The sequence below is a fragment of the Nicotiana sylvestris genome, chromosome 10 (genome assembly GCF_000393655.2).
Source record: "Nicotiana sylvestris chromosome 10, ASM39365v2, whole genome shotgun sequence".
NCBI classification, from domain to species: Eukaryota; Viridiplantae; Streptophyta; class Magnoliopsida; order Solanales; family Solanaceae; genus Nicotiana; species Nicotiana sylvestris.
In genome coordinates this window covers 86,040,801-86,061,782 of record NC_091066.1, presented here as the reverse complement: position 1 = coordinate 86,061,782, position 20,982 = coordinate 86,040,801, and the positions used below count along the sequence as shown (strand labels likewise).

General features: G+C 36.7%; 2 protein-coding genes across 4 annotated transcripts; one reads left to right on the top strand and one right to left on the bottom strand.

The window, feature by feature from the left end:
• The first annotated feature begins 463 nt into the window (after window positions 1–463).
• LOC104246589 (ankyrin repeat-containing protein At5g02620-like) lies at window positions 464–7,947 on the top strand. Its single transcript, XM_009802425.2, has 3 exons — window positions 464–1,858; window positions 4,699–5,108; window positions 6,409–7,947. The coding sequence occupies exons 1-3, from the start codon at window positions 1,405–1,407 to the stop codon at window positions 7,267–7,269; spliced, it is 1,725 nt and encodes a 574-aa protein (XP_009800727.1). The 5' UTR covers window positions 464–1,404; the 3' UTR covers window positions 7,270–7,947.
• A 3,046-nt stretch (window positions 7,948–10,993) lies between these two features.
• On the bottom strand, window positions 10,994–19,197 carry LOC104246590 (type I inositol polyphosphate 5-phosphatase 12-like). Of its 3 annotated transcripts, XM_009802428.2 has the most exons (12): window positions 18,375–19,197; window positions 17,012–17,366; window positions 16,433–16,685; window positions 15,483–16,296; window positions 14,202–14,326; window positions 13,868–13,952; window positions 13,447–13,612; window positions 13,304–13,344; window positions 12,959–13,226; window positions 12,628–12,751; window positions 12,196–12,556; window positions 10,994–11,791 (listed from the first exon to the last, which is right to left on the bottom strand). In XM_009802428.2, the coding sequence occupies exons 1-12, from the start codon at window positions 18,816–18,818 to the stop codon at window positions 11,312–11,314; spliced, it is 3,516 nt and encodes a 1,171-aa protein (XP_009800730.1). In that variant the 5' UTR covers window positions 18,819–19,197; the 3' UTR covers window positions 10,994–11,311. The 3 variants fall into 3 exon arrangements, with proteins under 3 accessions (XP_009800730.1, XP_009800729.1, XP_070016859.1); XM_009802427.2 differs by having other exon boundaries at window positions 13,304–13,612; XM_070160758.1 differs by having other exon boundaries at window positions 13,304–13,612; window positions 17,012–17,415; window positions 18,375–18,494.
• Window positions 19,198–20,982: the final 1,785 nt, after the last annotated feature.

Below are 20,982 nucleotides of genomic sequence, written 5' to 3'. Positions count from 1 at the left end.
CTTTCTAGTCTTTTACTTTAGCATCTTTTGACTTACAACTAGCATAAAAATAGATCACGTATTTTTAGAACAACAAAATCAAATTTGATTGTTATTATTATTTTCACGATAAATATTAACCACCCTTAGCTTCTTGTTGTATTTTTCTCTTTTTATTCTTTCTTGCTAATATCTGAATCTTTTGTGACTAAACTGCCTTATGATTGCCCTCTTAAATCACACTGTGGGAGGGGACCCCACCAATTATCTTATCACCTCATGCTTGAACAATATATATATATATATATATATATATATATATATATATATATATATATATATATATATATATATATACCAATGGCCCCCTTGCTGTCAGCCGTATGTATCTCTGTCTTTTAGTGCACGTTTGATGTTAATATCAATGGCGACTAACAAGTTGCCTCTTTAAGTAACCAACTTCTACATTCTAAAATAATGTCCTACGAAAGAGTAAAAAGGAGAAGTTATTTCTTTTTGGATAGAGTAGTAATAATTAATATTTCATTCGTTTAAATTTATGTGAATTTATTTCGTATTTACTTCATGCCAAAAATAATACTAACTTCTTTTTTTATATGAAAATAATTTACGTTTATGCAATAATTTATAACGACACAAGATTATATATATAACTAATTTTACACCATAAATTTAAAAATATTTTTATTTTTTAAAATTTTTTAGTCAAATGGATTCATTGAGTTAAAATATTTATAATAAAATCTTCAAATAGTAACCGTGTTCACGTAGAGCCTGACAAAAAAAAAGAAGTGGGCAAAGCCATTGGATTCAGTGACTTTTTTGTTGCTTATATACTGCTTTTGGTATTATTATACATGTAAATGGTATATCCCATAAGGTTGATGGTGTTTCCTGTTCTTGATTTTTTTTGGGGTTTTTCAAGATTTCATCTGTCACCAAACAAGATTTTCTGATTTTCAGCTTCTGGGGTTTTATAAAAAATGAAGTTGAGCTCTATATTTGTCGAAAGATCAGTTCTTTTGTCTCAATTTATTTAATTTGAGGTCTTGCTTTGCTTTCCTGTTCTGTAAATCCACTGAAAGATTGTTACTTTTTAACCTGTGATTTGCTTATTCTGGATAGCTTCAAGACTCATTACGTAAAAGGTTGTTTAAATTGCTTCAGATTTTTAGTTTCTGATTTAGGAGATTCCCATGGAACCAATGCTACTATAGATTTTTAGCCAGAAATGTGGAAAATGTAATATTTTAGTACATTCCTTCCCAAATTGAAGTGATAATGACGAAAAGTTTCAACCTTTGTAGTTCTTGAAAGTGGAAAAAGTTGGGATTTTTATTATAAGGAGAACTGATATACAAGAAATCTATTAAGATTTTGGATTGAGTTTTTTTTTTTAAAGTAATGGAGAAACAGGTTAGTTTCCAGGGTCCAACAATGGAAAAGCAACAGAGTTTTCGAAATGGGGCGACGGAGCAGCAGAAAAGCTTTAGAGGAATAATGGAAAAGCAGAAAAGCTTTAGGATAGCAATGGAGAGGCAATTGAGTTTTGGTGGTGAGAGGAAAAGGGGTAAGGAATCACCGGGGAAACGAGGGGATTCGATTCTCCACCTTGCAGCTAGAGGAGGGAATTTAGGAAAAGTGAAAGAAATTGTTGACAAGTTTGATGAGAAAGGCATAAAAGATTTGCTATGTAAGCAAAACCAAGAGGGTGAGACTGCTTTGTATGTTGCTGCTGAGAATGGCCACAGTTTGGTTGTTGCAGAGTTCTTGAAACATTTAGACCTTGAAATTGCTTCAATTGTGGCAAATAATGGCTATGATACTCTCCATGTTGCAGCAAGGCAGGGTCATCTTGGTGAGTCTTCTAACACAGAACCCCCCCCCCCCCAATTAAAAAGAAAAAAGAACAAAAAAAAGGAATAAGAAAATGTTGAAGTCTGAATTAACTTTTCAGATTTGCTTTTGAAGAGTCAAAGTTTCCAGTAAAAATGTGGACTTCAAGGATAATTGTGCTTTATTTGGTATATTGTGGACTTGAAATTGGTACTTAATTGGTACTTCACATGCAATTTATCACTACTAATATCTGTAAATAGAGTGTGCAACTTCTATCCTGGATCTGAGTTTCCAGACCTTTAATTTGATATGCTGTAGTACAGATTATTTCTGTCTTAAACTTCTTGTTTGACCATTTCACTGTAGGATTGAGTAAGAATATAGATAATTATGAATACACAAGTTTCCACAAGCCTAGTTGCTGAAATTATTGATCATTTTCAAGTGCAGTCTCCTATGTTATCACCTGTAATGTACTCAAGAATTAAAGAAACTAAATTGGAAAGTTTACAAGCAGTAGTACAACTCAAAGATTACAATTAGTACTAAGAACTAGAATGAACTCCATTGAAATATTTAAGCACATCTTAAATGAGAAAGAATTGAATGAGGGAGAGAAGAGAGAAGGAAAGAGATCAAGAGAAGAGAAGGGAGAGAATTAGGATAGGAAATATTTGAGAGAAAGGGGAATTCTTCATATTTTCATTCTTCGTCCTTCACTGCTGTGGCTCAAATTATTTATAGGCTGGTGTTTAACTGATTTCTCAATTAATCTCACTAACAACTGACTAATCTTGATTTCCTAACTACTATTTCTCCTGTACATGACATCACCCGCCTTTAATGTATCAATATAAGGGTGGCATTCTTCTTGATCCACAATTAATGGACAAGACCAAGTGTGGTGAAGCCCTCAGCCAATGTGGTGAAGCCCTCAGCCAAATCTAACTTCCTTGCATTTACCAAAGAGCATGTTCTGAAAAGTGGAGACGTTTGTCACATTATCACATTTAGCAGATAGATGTTGAAGGAATATGTGCCTCCTTTTCGTCTCATCTCAGTGCCAACTGCCAACCTTGACTAATATTTTTTTGCCTGATATATGTAATGTAGAATACGAAGTTCTGAAATTTAGAATTTAAGAAATGCGGAGAAAAGATAGGAGCTTGGAGAAAAGATAGGAGAAGTGCCAGCTCCTATCTTTTCTTGTCGATAGGAATATCTAATTACTTAAGTTCCTTTTTTTTCATCAACTGGACTGGAGGAAATCCTTTCCTTCATCCTAGTTCTAGTTTCCCTAGATAGTTGAGTAGATTGACTAAAGCATGAAAGCCTATGACAAACAGATATTTAGCAGTTTATTGTCTGGCTTGGCTCCCTAATTGCCTTGCATTCTATAGCTAATTTGTATTTTTTGTCACCTTATTTATGAATGTTACCAGCTTAGAGATTCCTCTTGGCAATTGGTTAGGCTAGTGTTAGAAACATGGCCTGAATGGCATTTTGGTAAAAGAGAAAAATGGAAATTTGGTCATAAGGAAAAATGTGGCCTTAACTTGGCCTGAAGAAATGGGATAAGTTTTTTTGGCGAAAAGGAAAAGTGGCTTCAAGATGGAAGCATATACGGAGAACAAAGATTCCATATAAGGTAGCATGTTTCTCTTGGCTACTAGCAAAGGAGGCTGTATTAACCCAGGATAATCTCATAAAAAGAGGAATTTCACTGTGTTCAAGATGTTTCCTATGTGTAACGCTGAGACTGTTAGCCATTTATTTCTACATTGCAAGATAACAGACCAACTATGGAAAATCTTTATTAGTCTTAGGGGTATTTCATGGACAATGCCAAGCAAGATTAATGAAGTTCTTTATAGTTGGGAAGAAGCTGGTGCTGAAGCAACTAACAGAGATAGATGGAGGACTGTCCCAGCTTGTATCTGGTGGACAGTCTGGAGGGGAAGGAATGCTAGATGTTTTGAAGATAGAAGCAACCCAGTACAGAAGATCAAACTCAATTGTATTCTTCTTTTTTGTTTTTGGTGTAAACAGATTTACACAGAAGATACATTGACAATCGTAGACATACTAGGATCTTGCTAGGTTGCACACCAGCACATCTACTTACCACCTACTTGTAAATTTGGTTTTCAGTACAACCTATGTACTGATGTTATTAATATATACAAAAGTTATCAATTCAAAAAAAAAAAAAATGTGGCTTCAACTGTGGCTTAAAGAGATAAAATGACCAATCTGCTAAAAAAGGAAAAAGTTGCCTCCACTTTGGCCTAAAGCAATGAAATGGCCAATTTGGTGAAAAGGTCACGAACTCATATTAATTGAAACTCATTCTTTTCCAATTGATATTATCCACAATTTAGTCTCCTCCGAGTTAGAGAGATTTGTTCTGAGAAAATACTTGTGTGAGTAATCCATTTGTGAGATATTCATTATAGAGATTATTCTCTTTCTTGTTGCTTCCTAGATTATTAGGTAGTTTCTCTAATTTCACTCTCTTTTCTACCATATCTGAAATGGTAGATTGCTAATTTCCATCTGGGGACATGTATCTGATGATCGAACCACATATATCATTGTTTCTTTTTGGTGCATTTCTCTTCGTAGTCTTAATTTTGTCGTTAGGGCTTGTTTCATCAAACTGCACATAGCACCTGGAACCTCGATCCTAACACTTAGCCTGTGTAACTTGATCACATTAGAGCTTATATGTTTGTGGGGACCGGAAAAAGAAACTTTAGCGGTCATATCTTGATCTTTTATTGTTGTTTCAAGTTTGTTTCTCAATATAGGTTCCTTTCTTGCTTGCACTTGTAAACAGCTTTGGGGGTAAAATTGCAGATGTACTGGAGGAACTGCTGCATTCATTTCCAAACCTAGTCATGACTACAGATTCATCCAATTCTACGGCGTTACACACAGCAGCTGCACAGGGACATATTCATGTAGTAAATATGCTTCTGGAGATTGATTCAAACCTGGTTAAGATTGCTCGGAACAATGGAAAGACTGTGCTCCATACAGCAGCAAGAATGGGCCACTTGGAGATAGTTAGATCCCTTCTGAGCAAGGATCCTGATATTGGTTTTAGAACAGATAAAAAAGGCCAGACTGCCCTACACATGGCTGCAAAGGGACAAAATGGTGACATTGTGCTTGAATTAATCAAACCAAATCCTGCTGTATTGGCCTTGGAAGATAACAAAGGAAACAGAGTACTTCATATTGCAACAAGAAAGGGGAGGGTACAGGTTTGCTTGTTTAACCTGTCTTTTCTCGTAAAGCAACTTCCACGAAGTTGAGATTTTTTATGTGTGAGGCGAATGTAGTATGTGTTTTCTATCTTGAAGAAATGCTCGTAGATTGAGCGAATACTGTTTATCTGGTTAATCAAGAAAAAAAGTTTCAAACTTGAGGGATAATGGGCAGGTGAAGAGTGAGTTCTTTTCGTGCCACAAAATGGTTATCGAAATGAGTTACTGATAAGTTCCAGTTTCCTTGCTAGACAGTTATATTCCTGGAGAGAAGGAATATTTAGATTTTAGAAACACTTAATCTTTTAATGTCATATATCATGTCCTCACACACGTGATCTGAATTTATTCTATGATTTGCACGCACTTGGTCAGTGTCTGTTACTTTAATTTAATATGAAAATTTTGACCCACATAAGCTGCATTCTTTGTGTGTACGTGATACGTTCCTCATTCAGAAGTAGCTTATCTTAGATGGCTGTGTTTGACATAAGAGCAACCAATAAGGGGTACTTCATTGATGACTTAATGTAGAAGTTGGAGAAATATTTAATAATTATCCCATTATTTTAATCTTATTTACTAGTCTGGAAAATCTTTTGAAATGTTGGAACGTTTTTAAAAAATTCCAACTAAAACTGATAAATGGATCCTATATATTTAAGAGAAAAGTAGCTTATTTGTCACCAAAATGCGCTTTTCCTTCCAGAAAATCCTGTATTTTCTTTATCACTAAACCTAAAGTCTGTAAGAGCTGACATAAACAGCTAACAGATTTCAATGCCTCCTGAAAGCAAGATAGCTTACTTAATTCAACCACAAGAAAAAAAGAAACCACAAGGACGAACAAGCAAAATGTTATCTTGCTTGTTTCTTCCGAATCCATTTTTTCTGGGATTAGGTCTTTTACATATGGTCACTGCTAAATTATTGTGTTTACATATATGATACCTTGGCGATATAACTCCCAAGTACGTTTCCAAGTGCAGGCTTGTTCTGCTGTTATATTTAAAATGTTCATTTATAGGGACATCAAGAATCAAGCTACTGTGCAGTCTCTAGCTCGAAGTTGTGCATTTGATGTTCCGGCCAGTTTAAGTGATAGAAAGTTTTTGAGATAGATTCTTTGGCTATAATTTTTTTTTAATCTAGGAAAACCAAAGTCCTACTTCGCGTGCCCTTTTTAGTTGTCTGTATGAAACTATGCTATGTGTAATTGCAGATGGTACAATGTCTTTTGCATGTTCAATCTAGGAAAACCGATGTCCTAATAAAATTCTGCTATGTGTAATTGCAGATGGTGCAATGTCTTATATCAATTGAGGGCATCGATCTCAGTGCAATTAATAAGGCTGGAGAAACGGTTCTTGATATTGCAGAAAAGTTTGGAACTCCAGAGCTTGTTTCTATTTTGATAGAGGCCGGAGCTACCCATTCCAAAGATCACGGGAAGCCCCCCCCTGCTGCAAAGCAACTCAAGCAGACTGTCAGTGACATAAAACATGATGTGCACTCCCAGCTCCAACAGAGTCGGCAGACTGGCTTCAGAGTACGAAAAATTGCATTGAAGGTGAAGAAGCTCCACATTAGTGGTCTTAATAATGCCATCAACAATGCAACAGTTGTCGCTGTCCTTATTGCTACTGTTGCTTTTGCTGCCATCTTCACTGTACCTGGCCAATATGTTGAAGAGAAAACAGATGGATTTTCTCTTGGCGAAGCAAACGTAGGCAGAAAAGCAGCTTTCATAATCTTCTTCTTGTTCGACAGTATGGCCTTGTTTATTTCAGTTGCTGTTGTCGTGGTCCAGACATCCGTGGTCGTGATTGAACAGAAAGCAAAGAAGCGACTCATGTTTTGGATAAACAAGCTCATGTGGGCAGCTTGCCTCTTCATCTCGATCGCCTTTATCTCTCTTAGTTACGTGGTAGTTGGATCTAAGGAAAGATGGCTTGCTGTCTATGCAACTGTAATTGGTAGCATAATAATGCTCACTACAATTGGCTCCATGTGCTATTGTGTAGTTCAACATAGGCTAGAAGAATCGAGGCTGAGGAGCATTAGAAGAGATGAGACTCATTCACGTTCTTTTCCATTGTCTGTGGCATCAGATACGGAGCTTTGCAGTGAGAACTACAAGAGGATGTATGCAGTCTAGGAAGAACAATCAGACAGCTTTCTGCCTATGACATAAAACACAGCTTTGTAATTAAAACTATAAGCAAATATATGCAGTTCTCAAACATGAGGTCCAAGAACTTCTGCCATGGCATCAGATTCAGAATGGTGAAAGTACAAAAAGGATCTGTGCTGCTTAGGAACAAATGAGCAGAGAGTTTCAATAGATTCTCAATAATATTTCTATTATATCTGTCCCCGCAAAATTCTCTAATGTGGGTTCCTGCAACCACTGAATTGTTGCAAACTGGGGTTGCATATTCCTTACAAGTTCAAAATGAAGCCTTAGCAGATCTTTCAGTTTTCGCCTCATAAAAATGCGGACAGTTTCGAGAAGCATGCTCTCTTGAAGTTGACTAACTATATGGCTCCAATACTAGCACACCAGATTGGCACTCCGTGACAAGAATGTGGGGATGGCTGCTATTTACTTTTATGCCTATATACGTGATCAACTTCTTAGTTCATCAAACAAAATGGTGTCATTGTATATTTTATGATAGTTTTTTTTGCCTCATCATGAAGGTCCATCTTTTCCAGCTGCCATAATTTGTTAGAATTCTGCCAACATGCCCTGAGAAAGTTGAGCTTGTAATATAATAAGAGCACAACATTGTGTCTTAAGGAAAGGAAAATCTCAGTTCAGGATTGATAATTAGTAGGTTTTAAAGGAGCAGAATCTCTAGTTTGAGCAAGTTCTCCGACTCCAAGAATCATGTAACAGTATTTAGGCTGAACATTGGGAACCCAATTTATCCTAATTTTGCCGGTTATTTTCCGTTGGCTAATAGTTTCTAGTTTGTGCATTTAGCAAGATTGAGGCGTAGGCCATTCTCTCTCTCTAGTATCTTTGTGCCAGCAACCTTTCCTAGTGTGTGTGCGCGCGCACGCTGGCGCATGTGTGTGTATATATATGAAGAAGTACAGGAATGTATGCTTAAAGAAGTGAAATTTCATGTACAATTTAAATGTCACTTCTATTGTCAATTTTTTTTTTTTTACACAGTGAGCATAAGACCTGAGAGCGCTGACCACCAAAGCTAGGTGTTCGTAGCCTTGTTTCCACCTATTGCCACGAATAAGTTTCAGCGACTAGACTTTTCCCAATGACCCAAGAGTCGCCACGAATAACCTCAGCCTCATCCTTTGTAGTGCTAATATGAAGGATACATTCATGCCACTTCGCATCCAGTAAACAACATTTTGGCTACAAGCACAGCTCTGGAGAAGATACATGCCTATCAGCTAGAAACCTTCATACCATCAGTGATACGAACCATGGATTGCTTTCCAGACAAATCAGTCACATGAATGGAAGTGTCACCGAATGATGCCAAATTTTGACAACACCAAGAACCAGGTCTCCGTCCTTCAAAGTTGGTCCACCTGTTACGTTCTCCCCTTTGACATGATTTTGAGCTGATGAGACTGCACAGTTTGGTTGAGGTAGTGTATTCAGTTTTCGGATGAGTCAACTAGGCATGGTCCCGAACCATGAGTCAACTAGTCAACTAGGAATTTTGTGGCCTAAAGCTGGGCATTTGTATCTATACTCGCTTTTTGTGCCACGTTTTAACTTGTGGCCGCTTTGCAAAAAAAATTGCAAGCGTACCCGCTTTTTCGCATAACTTCAGCATACGAGGCTGAAGTAGCAAAGACAATCACGCAAAACTTCAGCATTCTAGTAGCCGGGCCTGAAGCTAAAGTTTTTTTTTTGTAACTGTCGAATTTCAGCTCTAGAGCTGAAGTTTTTGTTTTGTAACTGTCGAAAGTTTTTGTTTGTAACTGGCGAACTTCAGAGTTTTTGTTTTTGTAACTGACGAACTTTAGTTCTAGAGCTCAAGTTTTTGTTTTGTAACTGTCCTAGAGCTGAAGTTATTTGGAAGCTAGCTTTAGAATAGGATCTGCTCAAATAAGATGGGGATCCATCCATCAAACAATTTGCTAGTTTGTTAAAATCTTTGGGGTAAAATCTCAGCACTGGCTCAAGAATTTTTATGTGCTAACATACTCAATTTAGCTTTACAAGAAACAACTTTCACCTTAATAATATTTATCAAAACAACCCCTAAAAAAGAAGTAAATAAATGCAAATTAATCATCCCTGATTGCGAGAACAAATAATGAGCTCCGTAATACGATTAAAATGCAAAGACGTCGTCACTTAACAATGGTATCTTGATAGTTTCCGCTCACAAAAGGAACTATGGAAAATAATTTCTTTTTTAGTCATATAAAGGTACAAAAGAAAGTTTTAACTTCTATGCACCAACAGTTTAAAAGAAATTTTACCTAAAAAATAATCTGCACCAACAGCAGAAGAAGAAAGAAGAAGAAAACGAAGGAGGAGAATGAGGAGGAGAAAGGGGGCTGAAGTTATTTAAAAATTAGGTACAAGTTAAAAGTTTTAAAAAAAATGGGTATATGTTAAATGGGGACGACCAAATAGGGCGCCCCGTGCAATTTTTACCCTAAAGCCAAACTTTATGATGAGCCTTAACTTTTTAATTTTTTTTATTATTTATTTGAAGTCTATTTTTTAGCTTTGCTTAGATACAAAGTAATTAATAATTTTCTTATAATCAATAACTCCTAATAAGTATTTCTCTTTTGACAATATAGCTAATCCATTTAACCTTTCTTATGACATTGTTGTACTTATGTAAGATTTTATCAATTTTAATTTTGAATACTTCTTTCTGCTGAAGCAACGTAACATGAGTTATTAACATTATTTCATAAGCAATTTAGGCATTTGAAAAAGAATTAAATCTTTTTATTTGATTAAGTGTATCAACTAAACTGATATCTTCTAATTGTACTATTTTACTTAATACTTTTAATTCAGAAAATAAATCTAAACTGTCAAAATCGAATTGATAATTATACTTTAAAGAATATTCAAGGTTAAGGCAATATTTTTTCAAATGTCCAACATCTAGTGATCTTAGTTTTTACTGCCAAATAGAAAACCAAAAATATTTTCATATGCTTCGAATTGTTCGAATCTATTTTGAAGTGAAAAAATAGACTTGTCTATTATGTATAAAAGTAATCAACTCTAAAGGACTCTTCAAAATATTTTGAGATTTCATTATCAACATAATAATAAAATTATTACTTCCTATATATAACACATTTCTTACGAAATTCGGGCTCGACATTCATTTCAAGTGTAATTTCCTTGGTAGAAATTATAGCATTTGTAAATCATTCTTCTCTATATTTGTTAAAGAAAGAAATCAAGCTTTTTCACTTTATATAACTCTTTTTAAACTTATACATAGTCTATTAGGTGTAACAAAAAATGGGGCCCCCACAAATATGAGGCCTAAAGCAGTTGTTTTACTTGCTTTATGGAAGGGCCGCCCCTGCATGGAAGAAGAACTCAAATCAAGATAAGTTTCTTGCTTTCTTTCATGATTTACCTTATTTGCATCATTTAACAATTTTTTACTTCCTTCTTTCTTCCCCATCTAGAGTATCTTGATTCTAGACATGAGGTGGTAATTACAATAAGGTACCAGAATCACAATATATCCAGCATCTTTTATGTTTCTTCCCATGCATATCAGCACATATGCAGGACAAGAGACTTGCAGAGCAGCCATTCTCTGAATGTAACATGAATGTAACACGACTGAGAACAGCTTAGTCAACAAAAGAACTGTACAATAAAGAATTGGCAAGAATCCTACAATCGAGTAGTCTTTTGGTGAACCATAAACAGCTTTTGACTGATCAAAAATGCAAAATTTATCATATAATTTTGCGATAAAAGTAACAATAAAAAATCTAGGAACTTAGTTCTACTGCAAAAATGGAAGAGGGAATGAATACTCTATGCCCAGATTTCTGAGCTGGATACCAAGCTCCTCACTAATCATCTTATGAGTATATACATCTAGATCTATCACGTATTGTCAGCAAAGGGACCCCAACCTTTTACATCAGAGAATATAGCTTGGAACCCCCTTGTGGTGCAATTGTTTTGTTTTTGTTTATAGGCTTTCATGCAGATATCAGGTACGATGAAAGCCTTGATGGTCATTCATCATGTCAGACGCACTCCCCACATGTTGAAGAGCAGACCTGTGATGGGAGCTCCCTTCATTTCTTCTGGAACTGTTTGACTTGTGGTGCGAGCTCCCTTCATTTCTTTTCGAGCTGTTTGACCTGTGGTGAGAGCTCCCTTCATTTCTTCTGGAACTGTTTGACCTTTGGTGGGAGCTCCCTTCATTTCCTCTGGAACTGCTTCTTGAAATCATGCATACTGCATTAGCTGAGAAACTGCAGCGGAGGTGTACTTGACGTGTTCTCACCTCAGTTGAGCGACTGGCTTTCACATTGATCATCAAAATCACCTCCTTTTCTCTCGTGTCCTCAGACCATTTTCTTGGTGGAATACCATCTGCAGTATCTTCTGTATTATAAAAATCTTCTTGACGTACCAAGATCTCAACATCTTGATCAGATTTGATCATGCCAGCCGCAGGTGTGACCTGAATCAGACAAACTTATAAGCGGCATTGCTTGCAGAAGAGGTCTACTTTCAGTCCAGAGTAGTATAAAATGCTAATTTTCTATTTTAGTATAGAAAGTAAAGTATATGAGCTCAGGTTCCTGGATTAAGTATGCTTTTTCTGTCGTTTACAACATGTTACAAAATGTATTATGTAGAGGGAGTTTCGCCTTTATCCATTTTGTGATGACACTCCATAATTATGATGTAAGAAGCCAGGAATTGAAAAAAATAAGGGACAAACAATCCTTGAAGCTTGAATCTATGTTTAGGCTCTTTTCATAACCGGTGAAGTTTCGTATGGATAAGTAAATTCACCAAAAAATATTTTTCTTGGGACTCGAGAAGAGTGATTGTTCAATAAGCCATGGCCTTGGAAATCACCTCAAGCCAACGGGGAAAGCCAAAAGAGCCTTTGGGACGATTCTCTGATTTTTGCTTGTCCTCGTTGATAGCTAATTGACCTTGGCAAGTGATTTGGAAGAAAGCATTATCTTGTCTGCTTCTGTTGGTAATTATTAAGCTGAATGCTTCTTGATTCTGAAGAAATATCTGGCTGGTGCTGACAGCTACTTCAGGTAAATAACGCAGTTCTGCCAATAAAGACCTGATTTTATCATTATACCGGAAAATCTTCCCAAACTCTTGTCTCCTTACTGATCTATCAAGATGGGCAACTTCAATGTTAAATTTGCATCTTACGGGCTTATGATCACTTTCGGTCACTTCCATGCAAGCATCATACCTATCACATAAGAGAAATTAGTCTCTACATGAAGCAAGAAAGAGCCTACTGAGCGCCTTGAGAAAACCTACTGTAAAATGGAGGCAACTACAGGGCACCCTAAACTGCACTCCATAGAAGGAGCTACCCGGCTATCTCGATACAGCACTCGGTCACACCAAGCTGGAATTCGTTTCTTCTCCCCAGAATCATATCCTAAGGTGGAAAGAGAAAACATCTTTCAGTCCTTTTTGACATTTCTTGCAATAAGAAATACAATCCAAAGGCAATCCCGAACTGGTTCTTGGACATATCTTTGTCATTAGAACACACCAAAAAAAAAAAACAGTTTAACTAGTACTTAACAAAGTGTAAGAAAGTAAGATGTTGAGTCACATGTTAATCATTACAAATATATCTCACCTCCTAATCCTGGTTTCCCCTTTTCAAATTTGTAAGTTGGAGGAAATTTGATGATTGCTTCACGCATCCCTTGGAAGACTTTGCCAGCTTTCATTTCTGCTCTTAATTGATCTTTCTCTCTAAGCCATTCAAAGCATCTTTGCGAGACAAAGTCCCTTGCTTCGTCATAAGATATTCCAAAAAGACGATAATTAAGATCACCACAGAAAATCACCATATCAGCTTCAGCAAGGTCAGGCTTTTCCTCATCAGGACTAATTGCTGCAGCCTTTTATAGAGGATGTTAAGCGTTAGTTCAATTGTAAAGATAGTATGAAACTGATGAACACAAATACTGCATCATACATCTGTACCACGAAGCATTTGAGCAGCAGATGAAACACCAGCTGCAAGAGAGAGGATCCATGGCAGACCAGAAGAGTAAAGCAGCCACAGTAAATATGTGGAGAAGACAAGAGAGCAAGTCAAAAACAGGTATCGCAGCATACCAGCAGCATTGTCCAGAAGGTTAGAAGATCGAGTGAAAGCCATTGTTCTATATATATGGTCAAAATCAGCATTGCGGCGGTTGACTGCTTCTAAATGTGCTGCGAAGTGACAGTTCACAAAGCACATAATCCGATCAAGTACTCTTAACCGCAGACCAACTCCACCCTGCATTATAATTGTATAACCATAAAAACATTGTGCCAGCCAATTCATTTCCCTTTTCAAGGAGAAAAAGACAATAACTTAGACTAGAAGACGAAGCCCTTAATTTTTTTAAGTAGTGTCTCAATCATCTTCATTACCTCACCTTGAATGACTACCTAGAATTTTGTCCAATTTTACTACTTAAATAGTTTGATGAATTGTAATCTGGACAAGATCAATGATTTGCTATACCTCTTAACATGAAGAGATACTTACCTTATTACCAAATGCACGTCCTAAACCACATGCAACTGCCGCAACGTCAAGGTCCCCGACATGTGCTCTAAGAGTTTTTCTCACCCTAAGTTAAAGATTAACAATCAATAAATCAATTGCACTTCAATCCCAAAATAGTTGCGGTAAGTTAAAGGGTGTTAATAAACATAATATTTTAGTAGTATGAATAGGCAGGAGCCAATGGAAGAAATACTTCAGCCAATTCAGTCCAAAATACGAAGTTTTGCGAAGAATGGGGTTTTTGAGGCACGGCTTTCATTTCAGCTTGAAGAATGGAGAATAGCTTATTAAATTAACCGTCATAAGTTCTTACCAGATAGCAATAAGCAAGCCAGCTAGTTGCCTTGATCCTACCCTTTCGAAAGTTGATCCTTCGTCCAAAGTTTTTCCTATTGCATCCTGCCACCATTGCCCACTAGAAGTTCCTTCTAGTCCTACCTACAGTTGACATTGCGATCAGGATAATGCTATGCACATTAGAAAAGATCAGGAAAGTATAAGGCTTCACTATCCACATGGTTGCCAATATGAGTATCCTCAATTATCAATAATATCAAATACAAAATTGAATTAATGATAGACTTGGAACTATTGAAAGAGATCTGCTAAAGAGATCAAGTCTTGCTAACTAAATTGAGCATTTAAAGCCATCCAGTACATCACCAAGGTTTATAGCCTAGTGGTAAGTGGGAGTCTCCCACACAATAGGTGTGGGTCTGACTCCCACTACCCCGCGCTTCCTGCCCTTCCCTGATCCCCCTATGTAATAGAAACAATTAAAAAAAGAAGAAAAGCCAATGGGTATACAACTTTTCTGTGCTCAATAATTGCTTCTTGAAATGCAAAAGTTCCTTTAGTGGATCTAAGATTCTACCTACAGGATACATACAATGGTAGACCATGTCCGCAAATCTCTTAATCATGCTCAGGTATTTGATAACCAGTTAGTGACAGAATAGACATTGTATATTGTCAAATCTTTTAGCTAATGGATTCTTGACTTTTTGGGCCTGAATAATAGATAGCTCAAGTATTTTAATTACTTATTGTTTTCTACTGAATGCCAAAATTACCAGTTGCAGGTGGTGTTTCAATTAGATCAGCTAGGATCCCTATAAGATGTGTTAGCACGTCTCTGTCAGTAAGCGGAGAAGAAGTCAAAGGCGAATCTCTTTGCCCTCTCTTCAGTCAATGCTTTGGCCTTTGTCTCCTTTTCCCTTTTAATTAGTTTTTGGGACATTGGTGGAGGGAATGAGATGTTGTTTCCCTATATGGATTTGGATAACCCCTCACCTCATGAGCTAGTTTTAGGTTGAGTTAGGCCAAAGTACATTCTTTGCATGATATTAGAACTTGCCTCATCTCAACTCTCTAGTTACCCAATGTTGGACTCCCATGTTATATTTTCCACACTCCAAATGTCTAACCCTGGGCATGCAGGGGCTAGAATGTCCTACATTGGGTGAGGGAATGAATTATTGTTTTCTTATATTATCTTGGACAATCCTCACCTTATGACCTAGCTTTTGAGGTTGAGTTAGGCGCAAGGTCCATTTTCTTTACAAGATGTAAAGGGTGTGCTTTGATAGCTTACAGTTTCTTTTGCAGCAGACATTGCAAGAAACCCTGCTCCCATTTCTACTTCTTGCAAACCAATTACTACAATCCCAACATCCAAAATTGCAGAACCCAGCCAAGTTGCCAGTGCTTCCTGTGACGCTTTTCCTTCACCAACGTTCCACGTACCTACCAAAATCCTAAAATTATCGTGTCTGGTGTATAAATATTTTTTCTCAGCTCTTTCTGATAGTAATATGTTATCAATAGGTCCTGGAGTGGCGAGGGCCCATCCACGTATACCTCCATGATTAGCTAAGCTAAAAACATAGTCATCCCCGACTGCCAATTTTATTACAGGCCCGCTGTGAGCAACCCAACCAGCTAGCAAGTTCCCTTCAAGGTCCAGGACCTGTACCATACCACTTACATAGCCAACCCATATTAAAGAACCATGAGCACATAAGCAAAGAACAGCGCAAGGATGATGATGGAAATCTTGCAAACGATTGCCATTTCCATCCCACTGCACAAGTAAGCCATTTGAACATCCACTCCAAATCATCCCATCGGATGCAAGCACAAGGGCCTCTATTTTCCTATTATCTTCTGCAAATGCCCCTGCCCCCTTTGTTGCAACTCGACGTACAGCACCTGCAGCTCCCATTATAGCATTGCGTGAACGCTGAAAAAAGTTACTTCCTTGTGACTTTTCTTTTTTAGATTTGGAGACAAGCTTGACATTCCTCTCATCTTCCACTGCTTGGTCTGGCATCGATGACATATCAACCCCATTCTCAATCTGACCGTCTATATTATACACTTTCAGGAGTTCCCTAGTCCGTGCATCCCTGCAGTTGTCCAACTATCAGGGTAATTAGTGGCTAAACAATTAATCAATAAAGAAAGTTTTACCTCTTCCCTTATGAATTAACATTAAACAAATACATACATCATGTTCATCTGGAAGAATGTAGAGGAACATACCATAACGAGAAGGATAGAGATCCAGCTGCCCAGATTTTTCCTCTTACATGATCAGAGAGCAAACACTTTACATCAGAAGATGAGATATTACATACACCATTAACTGTAACTTGGCTTCTAAGGTTAACGAATGACCTTTCCACGAGTAAAGCAGCCATGTGTGTTTCTTCTGGTGATAGAGAGAGAGATTTGTTTACTGCTTCACGTGGCCAAATCTCGATGATACCACCTTCAAACCCAGACCATATATCACCTGGACCAAGAAGTGAGCAATCATGATATATTGTTCTCCAAGAAGTGAGCAATCATGATATATTGTTCTCCAAGAAGTGAGTAGTTATGATATATTGATCTTGGAACACTATCAGAAGCAAAAGATTATTTCAGCAAAATTAAAGCTAAGATAAGGTCGGTGAAGTAGACCAGTAAGACAAGATAACAATATAATTTTTTTTTTTTTTTTGAGAATGATAACAATAGAAGTTAAATAGGGTGATCAAATTGATAAACATTGACTAGGATCATAGGTTAGTTTAATATATGAATTGAAAACGTGAACAAGGAAAAACTAGACATTACCATAAGAAGATATCACCATTGAAAGAACGGGACCACGATGAGCCTGCCAGGAGAGGCCTTCCTTGAAAGGGGAATCATCAGAACTAGGCTGGTCCATTCTCCAAGACCTAATCTTGCCATCCTTATGCCCACTCCAGATCAACTCATTCCCAGAATCAACCATCAAACATAATGCGGGTGACATATCAGCCGACTCATAAAATGGTGCTGCATCCTCATCCCCTCTCCTTGCACGACCTCCAGCTCCCATTCCAGGCTCATACTGATCTGAAAAATTCCACACTCTTACCCCAGATTCTTGCCCTGCCCATAGTTGTGTCTCTGTACAGGCAATGGTCCTCAAAAATTTCCCAACCTGTATTGTTATTAAAATTTTGAAAAGAGAAAAGGAAAAATTTCCCAACCTGTACAGAAGTGCATGCATTACTCTTCTAAAAATACCCATCCATTTAAAATATTTTTTAGCTGATTCCTGACTTCATCTTTTTTTATTTGGGACAATGCACATTCAAAACTGTGTTTCCAACATGTACATTTGTTTCTACCAATAAACACAGTACACTGGATGTGCTTGGTATCATGTTTCTTGAATAATTCAGTTTCTAGTATTTGTAAACTGTTTTCTCTAAAGAAAATATTTTCATCAAAAGACACAATTATTTCGTCACTTATGAGTGGATGTCATTTTCCTTTTACAGATATTTCAAACTCTTATCCCATACCACTTGTTTTAACCAACATGTGTATCTTAGTTGTTAACCTTAATGCTCAAAAATAATAACAGAGCACCATCATCATACCCTGCCCTCCGTCTAATACCCAAGGGGAACTAGGTCAAGGAAAGGGGTACAGCTGAATCCCCTTCGTTGAAAAAATCCAACGAAGCAAATAGGGTAAAAATGATTTTTTTTGTGGTTAGAATGAAGTGGCAAAGGGGTCCAAAAATTGCTTTAGGCACAGGTTCAAATCTCAGGTCTGACGTTCTAATTTTTTTTAAATCCCTTACATAAATTTCTGACTCCGCCATTGTCTAATAGATGTACTATATGTGAGATAGGTTAATGAACAACCAAATAATTCCCCAAGGTAAAACATCTTCCACTGGATTTTCTCCATAAAAATATTGAGCATGATGACACACTTTAATCTTTATCCGGTCAAAAGAATGACACATTTTATATTTAGAGACGGTTTAACTTATAAACTTTCTATTCTATCCTCAATGATATATTGAGCTATACAAATGTCTATTACTCTTGTTTTATACCACAAGTTTCAAAAGTCTTTCTTTCATAATTAAACTCTATATTCAGTCAAATACCGTCACAGAAAACGGGACAGAGGGAGTACGAATTTTGTTTACCTGGGTTTCTTTGAGGGGGTGTGGCCTGAGCTCAAGGCAAGAAGGACGTGCAGGATGAAGAGGGGCACGAACTGGGACTTTAAAGATTCCAAGTCCACCACCAGTTCCTTCAAACTCCGGCAATGGCAATTCATGATTCTTATCATCTGAACCATCCGCCGCCAGCCCAATACCTTCAATCTTTTGATTAATCAAATCGGAGGAGCCCTTAATATCATTTGATAAATAATCCTCTTGCGGCAAACCATAATTATGATTGTGATTAGTGATGCCATCATCGAGGCTCCAATTATTGCGGAGCTGGTGGTGGTGGGGCCCACACTTGGGGTGCGTCCCTGTATATGTTCTCAGCTGGTGGCTTTTGGATTGATTTTGTCGAACAGGTTGTGTGCTACTCGGATTCTGATCCCATGCACGTGCGTCATCGTCTTTGCTTTCGTCCATGTAATCAAATCTAGTTGGAGTACTAAATTTAATTCCAAGTCAGAGTCATTTGTCTAATGAAAATATTTTAATTTCAAAAACATGCAAAAAGATTTGAATTCATCAACTCCACAGACTTTTCTATTTCAGAAGATTTCTTTTGTTTTTTTTAGAAAGACAGAGGAAACTGGAAAAAGCTCCATTTTGTACGTAGGAAAAGGGAGAGAAATAATCAGTGGTGAAATTAAGGAAGAAGGAAAGCATGCAGAGAAGAATGAGTCAAAAAAATGGAATCAAAATTGGGGTATGTTTGAAGAATAGATCAGAGTGAAGCAGAGGGAGCGGACATGCATGGGAAGAGGAACAGAGTTCGGGAGAATTGAGGATAATGAGATCTTCACTTGCACAACAGCTAATTTTATTTAATAGCAAATGGTAAAATTGGTATGTATCAATTTCATACAAAAAGAAAGTTTAATTATTTTATTTTCAGAATTATAAATTTCACATTTTAAAAGGCTTATTTGTAGATGTCTTTTAACTGACTTGATAATATAAAATATTTCTTACACTGGTCGTGTATCACTTAAGCTCCAAAAAATATTAAAGATTTGGAATAAATAATAACTACACAAAAGCTCTATTTCGTAATCGGTAAATAACAATACTCCATTAGGTTTTTCAATGTTTTTATATGTCATTTGTGTTAGGGTTTTGTACTGAATTTCTAACCTATTAGGATTATATTTCTGGAAGGAGGGGAATAAGACGCCTAAAAAGAATAAATCTCCTTTATATGTCTTATTCATTTCTTGGGGAAAAGTTTTTTACTTCTATAAATTGACGTTTTCTTCTCACAACAAAAGACAATAAACTCTACAATGTAGTCTTTACGAGACATATCAAGTTTTCCATTGTTAGCTTCCGTATGCACCATGTTATTTCGATCCCGACAATTTGTGTTTAGCTTATTATTTCGTTAGAAAAGATTAGGCAAAATGGCCTCTAGCCACTTAAACTTATACTCATTTGTCAACCTGGTAAACCAACTTAGAACTTTTCCATTTGAACACTTCAACTTAATGAAATGAATATCAATAAACATCTCCAACAGAGCGTGAGCTAGGGGTGGGCATATATCGGATAAAACCGATAACCCGAACTGTTAATTATTTATTGGGTTATCGGTATTGGGTTAACGGTTCGGTAACGGGTTAAAAAATATTTTTTATTGGGTATCGATTCGGGCTCGGTTAGGCAATTCTGTTATTGGGTAAAATTGATAACCCAATAAGGATTAACTAATTTACTAGTTTACCCTTAAGTATATACATACTAGGGTTTCATAATTCATAGTTCACTGACTCACTCTTTGATTTTCCTATTCTTTCTCATTTTCTTCGCCTCACGCCCTCACCAGTCAGCCCCCGTCAAGACTCAGGCCGGCGTCAGTGGCATCACGTCTTCACCCAGCCAGCCCATCAAGATTCAGGCTGGCATCAATCGCATTTCTCAGCTTCTTTCTTTCACTCTTCAGTCGCATCTTCACTTCATTTCTCAGATCCATCAGATTCCTTCAGTCTCATCTTCACTTCACTCTTCCGTCGCATTTCTCAGCCGCATTCCTCAGCTTCATCTTGATTCTTCGTGTAATTTTTTAGTTGCTTCATTTTCATCTTTTTCTTAGTTTGTTTGAAAGTATTCTTGCTTTGGATTTTTCTTAGTTTGTTTGAAAGCTGAAGTGAGATTTGTCGTGTACTTTAATTATTGAGCTGTTACAAAGTTATCTTGTGTCAGTTATTATAAAATTTGTATTTCATAACTAATAAACTTTTTAATCTATATACATAATTCTGTACTAGAGTAAAAAAGTAGATATCAATGTTCAAAGACCCTATACGCTACTTGATTTTGGGTTGAAGAATGAAAGATAAAAACTTTGGTTAGTATTTATTCTATTGGATGTTGCAGCTAAGTTAAATTCTTGTGAAATAGAACAGTTCTGAAAAGAGTTTTAGCAAAACAGTTCTGAAAAGAGTTTTAGCAAAACAGTTCTTAAAATCTTATAAAACTGTTTTAGCAAAATAGTTTTATACCGAAACAGTTTTATACATTGTGAAATAGTTTTATACATTGCGAAAATGTTTTAGTTGTTATATCTTATGGGGCAAACCGATAACCGAAC

What these genes read in the sequence shown, in the direction of transcription:
- LOC104246589 (XM_009802425.2), top strand. Translation starts at nt 1,405, where the DNA reads ATGGAGAAACAGGTTAGTTTCCAGGGTCCAACAATGGAAAAGCAACAG. An exon ending in AGCAAGGCAGGGTCATCTTG is followed by an intron (nt 1,859 to 4,698) that starts GTGAGTCTTCTA and finishes GTAAAATTGCAG; the next exon opens with ATGTACTGGAGGAACTGCTG. An exon ending in CAAGAAAGGGGAGGGTACAG is followed by an intron (nt 5,109 to 6,408) that starts GTTTGCTTGTTT and finishes GTGTAATTGCAG; the next exon opens with ATGGTGCAATGTCTTATATC.
- LOC104246590 (XM_009802427.2), bottom strand. Translation starts at nt 18,818, where the DNA reads ATGGACGAAAGCAAAGACGATGACGCACGTGCATGGGATCAGAATCCG. An exon ending in GTAGTTGCCTCCATTTTACA is followed by an intron (nt 12,557 to 12,627) that starts GTAGGTTTTCTC and finishes CTTATGTGATAG; the next exon opens with GTATGATGCTTGCATGGAAG. An exon ending in GCTTTCCCCGTTGGCTTGAG is followed by an intron (nt 11,792 to 12,195) that starts GTGATTTCCAAG and finishes TGTCTGATTCAG; the next exon opens with GTCACACCTGCGGCTGGCAT.